Below are 8373 nucleotides of genomic sequence, written 5' to 3'. Positions count from 1 at the left end.
CCACAAAAAAAATATATAATGGTGATATGTCCAAAACCAAAAGAATAGTGATGCATGTTTTACAGATAGAAAAACCATTAAAAACCATAATGCTCACACTTTAACTAAAATATTAGAAAGTTTAAAATATAATATATAGCCATCACCTATTCTTCAATTCTTTTCTATATATACAACGCCCATCTACCATAAAAGTTGCGTGGTTGATCAGCTGCTAGATTAATATTAATCTTTAGCTTTAGCCATGGTTGGACCAAAGAGGCCACATATAGTATTGTTTGGATCGTCAATTGTTCAGATGAGTTTTAGCAACGATGGTTGGGGTGCCACTCTCGTAGACCTCTATGCTCGTAAGGTATCTACATAGTTTTGTACTTTGTTACACTCTTTTAACGAAAATAATTGCGTTTTTTTTGTGCTATTTAGAATCGAATTGGATATCTAGTCGGATCCAAAATCCGAGTGTGTCATAATTAATTTAATAGTTTAGAAGTATTATCAATTTTATTATAAAAAAAAATATAAGTTTTAACTACTTTAAATTAACTATGGGTGTTAAACGGGTATGGAGATGAGACCTGGACGTTAAAATCGTGTTAAACATGCGAACGTGAACACAACGCACATCTTCGCTTGTTGACTCAAACACGACCCGTTTAACCTGAAAGCTTTTTATTTTTCTAATTTTTTTACAAATGAGTACTTTTATTTACATTTTTAAAGAAAAAACAAATTAATATAAAACAATGACCTTTTAGTTATTAAAGTTTATGTTAATTTATATTTTAGTTTAAAATTTTATTTTGAGACAATTTATTTTATTACATAAAATACAGTTTGGGTTAGCGGGTTGAATTGAATCCATTTGTATGAAACCCAAACCCATGAATTTTGTGTTATGTTTGTGTTGGGTTTAAAAAATTACACCCATACTTTTAATCTTAATCTGATTACACGTGTACATGCAAACAAAGGCTTAAGCATAAGGCAAGTAAAGTTTTTGGCTTGAGGCCGGCCTCTCAACGGTTAAAACTCCAAATTGATACAATGAAAAAATGAATTTAAAATACAAATATAGCACAATTTTACAAATAAGTTATATTCAATCATTTTTGTTGTATATTTTCTTAAAAGACAACTTCTCAACATTTATAGTAGATTATATGCTTACACGGTGCTTCTTTATTTGAGTACCTTTTTTTAAGAACCAGCCCTCTGGACTATGGTTTGGTTGGTTTGTTTTAATGCGCAGTTTTCTACTGGTTAATACGCTTAGAGCATTCACATCTCATCCACTAAAATTTATGTGAGGAGAGTATGTAAATTATAGGGTGAGGTTTTGAGTGGTTGTGAGTGTAAATTATATGGTGGAGAGAAAAATTTAGTGATTTTTTGTAAATTTGGAGAACATTGTTTGCCCCTATTTATTTTTTAATATTTGTTGGATTGGTTGTGAGAAGAGGAGAGAAAAAACTGTAATTATAAAGGTATAAAAATATTATTTAATTGAACAATAGAGAGAAATGTAGTGTTTTTTAATGTAATTATAGATATAAGGATGGAGAATGGGATAAGAATGCTCTTACTAGATAAAAACGCCCAATTTTATAGTGTGTTTTAAGCATTTAAAAATATTAATCCAACATTGTGTATTTGTGGAGTTCATAGTAGATTATTAGTTGATTAACAGTTTCATTAATTTATGCTATTTTCATGAAACCAATAGTAATATATATGAAATAAATATATAATAGCAGGACTGTAAAATCTTTCAAGTTCAATAGTGAGATATTTCAACAAAATATGTTTTTATCTATTGTAGGCGGATATAGTGTTGCGCGGGTACAATGGATGGAATTCCAGACGTGCTGTCAAGATACTCGATCAAATTTTCCCAAAGGTTCATCTTCGACTGCCACGCAAATCTTTTGAATACATTATTATATACATACTTACATTGTCATGTAAGCATGATTGTTTGAATTGTCTCAAATCATTTTCTTTATGTTGGGGGATCTGGTATGGGCCACATCCTGTGTTGTTGTGAAGGTATTAACCTTTAGCTACCAACTGCAACGCTGTGAACTCTTATATAAAGGATCTTCGAATTCATACTTTAATTTCACCGAAAAGAACCTTTTGTTCTTCGGAAAATTACTTTCTCTCTTATCCGATTATTGATTTCGTTATAGGCTAAATACTTTAATCTGAAAGTGAGTTCTTACATGATTCAGAAAGCTTTCCAATTCCAACTCACACGAAATCTAGCTATATTTCCTACATTCTATGCATCATGTTGCGTTATGACTTATGAATATAATCGTCTTGTTTTATTATGATGCATGTAGGATGCTGCTATCCAGCCTTCGCTGATCATTGCTTACTTTGGTTGTAATGATTCAATGGGGCCTCACTCATCTGGTTTAGGCCCCCATGTCCCTCTTCCTGAATATATTGAAAACATGAGAAAAATTGCTACTCATCTCCAGGTACGATCTAGCTTCTTCAAACACAACTTGAAGTCGTATAATGAGTTTTTTAATTTTTTTATTAATGAACATATTTCTGCGTCTCGCTATGTGATTATTTCGCAGTTTTATACCAGCTGCAAAGAAACTGATTATTCGACGATAAACAAAAATAAGTTAAATAACTGATTTATCCACTGTTTTAACCTAATTTAGATGAGTTTTACTCCCATTTCACAAAATGTTTATATTTTCCCAAGGAATGTACTGAAATACACATCTTGTTACTTGATAATTAGGACTTCAAATAACAAAAGCACATCTAAACACTATATGCTTACGCAACATGATTTACTATAACTGATTATCTGGTAGGCCAGATTCTTCAATGTAACAAAAACATACTAACACCAATATGAAAATCAGGGTCTTTCAGACACAACGCGCATAATTTTCCTCACTTGCCCACTGGTGGATGAGGTCAGAAATTCATGAACCAGGGTACTTTCTTATGTTCTCTTTTCGTTTTTTAGTTTTTTTTTCTCAAGCAATAAATCTAAATCGATTGATTTATCATGTACAAACAGCTCCACTTTGAGTGAATGTTGTCTTGTTCGAACAAATGAGTTATGCCGGATATATTCAGAAGCTTGCATAGAATTGTGCAATGAAATGGGAATAAAAGTTATTGATATTTGGACAGCACTTCGAAAACAAGATGATTGGTTGACTTACTTTATTAAGTAAGTACTCTTGCATATCATATATCTTTACATATTCTTTTTTTTCATGTAAAGAAAATTAATTAGAGGACCAGGCTCTGAAGTGTTTTAAGTCTTATAAACTGTTAGCTAGTGAAACACCATAAATGAAAAATTATGGGCGTGACCCAAAATCAGTTTTTATCTAAAAGTTATTTTATCTAAAAGTTAATATTAAACATCTTGAAATAAGATTTAGGAGCTTTATGGTTTAAAATACACTCTGGTGAATTTGTGACCTCTGAAAATTTCTCTCTTTAAACAAAATATTGAAATCATGTTTTTGCAGGGATGGGATTCATTTATCGGGTGCGGGAAGCAAGGTAGTAGTTGCGGAGATACTAAAGGTGCTTAAAGAAGCAGAATGGAAACCAAGTTTACACCGGAAATCTATGCCCACTGAATTCTCAGAAGACTCGGAATATGATGTAGTCTCTATAGATGGCAAAACAACCCTTAACACGTCCGATTGGACCCTTCACAGAGAAATCCAATAGGATTAAGAGCATGCTCGATCTCATAGCTTCAAGACGTACACCCGCATTTGAATTAAAATAATTATGGAATTGCTGTAGGGAAAATTAGTCTCTTCTGTTATGCATGCAGACCATTTGAATAATAATGTATAAATAAACCCGAATTCAGAATCCAAATGCCATCAAACACTGTTTTCATATTGTCAAGAACTCAAACGTAATCTTCTATAAATCTGATTAGTCGATACAAACCCTAACACACTGATCTTTATCAAACTGAAGAACAGAAACAAGAACAATTACAACTAACTGCGATTGAGATTATCACAAACAAGAACCCAAATCAACAGATGAACAATATTGAATTTTACCAACACAGTGAAACCCTAAGGGTATGTTTGGTTGAAAGGAATGGAATAAAGGGGGAATGGAATGGGAGAAGGAATGGAATGGACAAAGGAATGAAATGGATCATTACCATTCCTTTGTCTTGTTTAGTTAACATATGGGAATGAAATGAATAATTAATTTATGTTGTTTGGTATCCGAAAATTTTTTTAGGAATGAAATAGAAATAATAAAAATATTCATATTCCAATATATATATATATATTATTACAAAAAAAAAAAACTGAAATGGTGACGGTGGTGGTAGCTCTGGAGATGAAAATGGTGGTAGCGGTGGCGGCTGTGGTTGTGGTGGTGGTGGTGGCGGTCAGGCTATGGGGGCGGTGGTTGTGGTGGTGGTTGTCAAGCGATGGTAGCATTAGTAGTGATAGCGGTGGTAGGGTGGTGATGACAGTGGTGGTGGTGGCCAGGCAGTAATAGTGGTGGTGGCGGTTTTGGTCGGGTGGCGACGGTGACAATGGTTTCCGTGGTTATGGCGACGATGGTGGCGGTGGTAGCTTTGGTGGTAAGGTGGTGGTGGTGGAGGTGGTGATGGCGACAGTGGCGGTCAGGTGGTGGTGGCGACGACGGTGGTGGCGACAGAGGAGGTGGTGACGGTGGCGGTGGTGGTTAGATGATGGTGTTGGCTATGGTAGTGGTGGTGGTGGTGGTTGTTAGATGATGGTGTTGTTGAGAAAGTAGGTTGAAGGAGGAATGGAATGAAAAAAAGAAGGGGGGTGGAAAGGAATGGTTTTAATGGAATGGAATTCCATGTGTAATGGATGATTCCATTCCATTGTGCAACTAAACACCTCTTATTTCATTCCCACGTAATGAATCATTCTATTCCGCGTGTCATTATTGCATAACAAACGCTACCTAAGAGAGAACAACTTGGTGTTTTAGAGAAAAAAAAATAATACAACTACAACTTGAACGGTCTTTCTTTTCTTTTTAAATTGATACAAATAGCAGCCCATCCAACAAAGCCCACTCATCCAAGCTCCAAGCCCAAATCAGCTTCCAACCACTCGGGCCCAACAACCAGCAAATTTATTCTCAAACAAAAAATATAAGAACCAATATAAGAAAATTGAACTAATAAAAAATAGAAAACTAATAACGGATATAAAACTGATACAATATATATATATATATATATATATATATATATATAAATATATATATAAGTTTTAACAACCCCCCCCCCCCCCACCCTTTCAGGTTTATATCCAAAAGCATCAAATAATCCTAACTGTTTGCACATAAAAACATGTTGACTTAGCAATAACCCATTTGTAAGTACATCTGCAAGCTGCTTGTCAAAACGAACATACATGGTTTTGATAACTCCTGAAGTGATCTTTTCACGCAAGAAAAATAAATCAATTTCAAAATGTTTTGTCCGGTCATGAAAAACCAGATTTGCAGCAATAGATATAGCTGCATTATTATCACAATTCAAGGATATCGGAAGAGAAATAGTAACTTTTAATTTTAACAGATTTTTAATCCATATGATTTCTTCTTCCAAGCAACAATTGACTGACCCAGAAAAACGCAAAACCCTTTTTCAAACCCTTGACCCTTCTACTAGATAGATATACATCATATTCACGATTAATATAAAATTTATGAGTGGTTTGTATTTTCATATATGATTCATCAGAAATTTCCAACTACTATGAAAAATAAAAATAAAGGGTCATACTACTGAATGGAAACATATATATGAAAATCACTGAATTGTTCTCTACAAGTAATTTCTGAATGTGTATATTGCTTGCATCAGTTCAAATGATTGATAAACTTTCGAAGTTAATTTTACTATGTTATTAAAAAAAAGTATAATTGTTCTATGATTCATATATTAAAGTCATTTATGAGATATGTAACTTGTAAATGCAGAAAAAGGAGATTTGATTACTGTCTTAAAGGGTAAAGGGTTGGACCCTTGAAACCCTTATTTATACCCGACCCTTTTATTGGTTAGAGGGTAGGGTCTCGGGTCCAAGTTTCTTCCTAAAAAGGTAAAGGGTCCGGGTAGGGTATTAGGTAAAAGGGTCGGGTCTTACCCTTTGAACAGACCTAATTAGACATATTCATAACAACATAGTTATGTTCAATAGGAGTACTAACCGGTTTGCATGCACTCATGCCATACTCGGTTAATAACTCCATGCAATATTTTCGTTGAGATAAACACAACCCAAAATCAGACCTTAACACTTCGATTCCCAAAAAATATTTGAGTAGACCCAAATCTTTAATCAAAAAATTTGACCTTAACATTTCTTTGATTGACTCAATAGCACTAACACTGTTACCGGTTATCACAATGTGATCCACATAAACTAGTAACACAATAAACATAGAATTATCAGATTTAATAAACAAGGAATAATCACATGTAGACTGAACAAAACCCATACTTAACAATGCACTAACATGTTTGGTGTTCGCCGAATCTACATCATAAACTTCAAGCTAGTTGAAGTGTTTGATCTAGATATGTTTTTTGAGCAATCTTGGTTTGGTCAATTTTTATTTATTTTATTTGACCCAAATATTGCTCAATTTTATTTTTTTTATTGAATATGTAAATCTGGCCCGACCTTGTGTGATTGGTTGTTTGGTTTTGGTTTTGGCCATATGGATGGTTCAAAGTTGTATTTTATTTTTCGGTTTTATATTATGGTTTTTGGCCACTTTGATGGTTCAAAATTGTAATAGACAGCGTTTGGTTTTTTATTATATGTATTTTATAATATTGTAGTGAAGAAGACCCGAAGGTAAACCGAGGACGAGCTCACGGAGATCTTGAAGTCAGTGGGAGTTAACAAAGATGACGAGATGCACCAAGAGTCCATCCTTGTGGTTGGTTTGTGTTGTGACCCCTTGACCCGATTGGTCTTGCTAATAGGCTCTAGCAAGACCAATCACCTTTTTGGCTATTTAAGATTTACATATTCTTGTTTGCTATTGTGGTTCCTTACTTTATTATAATATGTTATAACAACACAAACCTAATACCAAATATATTAAAATAAATTTTAATCAACCAATTAAGTTTTTACAAAATTAAACTAAATTTGATTTTCCAAAACCTTATAACTTAATAGTTTAACTATTAACTTAAAATAGGTTAGTCATATCCAATGTTGTAAAAGTAGGTTTACAAGGCCGAGTACTCTCCGAGTACTCGCTACAAGGTATGGTGCAGATGGGAGTTTCTTTAGCTCCGCCTAGTTACTAAAAATTGTTCAAATGTGGTCAATATTAGTCAGAATCACATCTAGTCGGTTAACTTGGGTCTATTTTCACTTAAAAAATACAACATAATTCGTATTTCTATAATATTAAAAACGAATATAATTTTTTCAATAAATGATTAACATTTTTTTAGAATAATTTAGTGTTTAAAAATGTATTTCTCTTATTTATATTGATATTCACTTATTTTGTTATAAATATTAGTAAACTTATGATATTTGAAATATATATATCACCCAAAAATTAAGTTTCTTTATATTTATCATGTCCGAGTACTCCCTCCAAGGGGGTCGGCCTCCTAGGGACCGCCTAGCGACTTTTGCAACATTGGTCATATCGCGACAAACTTAGTTTTAATAGGTTATTTAAAACTGAGTGTCCTAAGAGACGAAAGGGTTCATCAAGTTGTCCCGATTAATACAGTGAAACTGGACTTTTACTCTATTCGGTAAATTCTATAATTAATCCCAATTTTAAAATCAATAGTTTATGCCATCCTACTATAAGCCACACTTGTCCGGTCATGAAAAACCGGATTTGCAGCAATAGATATAGTTGCATTATTATCACAATTCAAGGATACCAGAAGAGAAATAGTAACTTTTAATTCTTTTAATAGATTTTTGATCCATATGATTTCTTCAGCACATGCACACATAGCCCTGTATTCAGCCTCAGCTGATGATCTCGAAACAAATCCTCAGCTGATGATCTCGAAACAAATAACTGTTTCTTACTTTTCCAAGCAACAAGTGACTGACCTAGAAAAGTACAAAACCCAGTGACAAATCTTCTTGTATCTAGACACTTAGCCCAATCAATTTCAGCGAAGGCTGTGAGATTAAAAGTATGCACTAACAAGTTTAGCATTCCACATTCTTGGGGCTTGCTTTAAGCCATATAAAGATTTGATAAGTTTGCAAACAGGTGTATCATTCTTAGAAAAATAACCCTCAGGTAGTTTCATATAAACATCTTCATGCAAATCAGCATATAAAAAACGTTGTT

General features: G+C 33.4%; 1 protein-coding gene across 1 annotated transcript; it reads left to right on the top strand.

Moving 5' to 3' along the window:
• The first annotated feature begins 205 nt into the window (after positions 1–205).
• Positions 206–3885, top strand: LOC143634704 (GDSL esterase/lipase CPRD49-like). Its single transcript, XM_077102723.1, has 6 exons — positions 206–355; positions 1823–1900; positions 2349–2489; positions 2895–2954; positions 3039–3211; positions 3519–3885. Exons 1-6 carry the CDS (start codon positions 245–247, stop codon positions 3724–3726), a joined length of 771 nt encoding a protein of 256 aa, XP_076958838.1. The 5' UTR covers positions 206–244; the 3' UTR covers positions 3727–3885.
• The last annotated feature ends 4488 nt before the right edge of the window (positions 3886–8373 follow it).

The sequence above is a fragment of the Bidens hawaiensis genome, unplaced genomic scaffold, assembly GCF_021521415.1.
Source record: "Bidens hawaiensis isolate Kalapana, Puna unplaced genomic scaffold, B.hawaiensis_p1.1 tig00007166_1, whole genome shotgun sequence".
NCBI classification, from domain to species: Eukaryota; Viridiplantae; Streptophyta; class Magnoliopsida; order Asterales; family Asteraceae; genus Bidens; species Bidens hawaiensis.
Note: the sequence above shows the minus strand (reverse complement) of the source record. Positions and strands in the feature narration are given on the sequence as shown.

What these genes read in the sequence shown, in the direction of transcription:
- LOC143634704 (XM_077102723.1), top strand. Translation starts at nt 245, where the DNA reads ATGGTTGGACCAAAGAGGCCACATATAGTATTGTTTGGATCGTCAATT. An exon ending in AAATTGCTACTCATCTCCAG is followed by an intron (nt 2,490 to 2,894) that starts GTACGATCTAGC and finishes TATGAAAATCAG; the next exon opens with GGTCTTTCAGACACAACGCG. An exon ending in TGGTTGACTTACTTTATTAA is followed by an intron (nt 3,212 to 3,518) that starts GTAAGTACTCTT and finishes ATGTTTTTGCAG; the next exon opens with GGATGGGATTCATTTATCGG.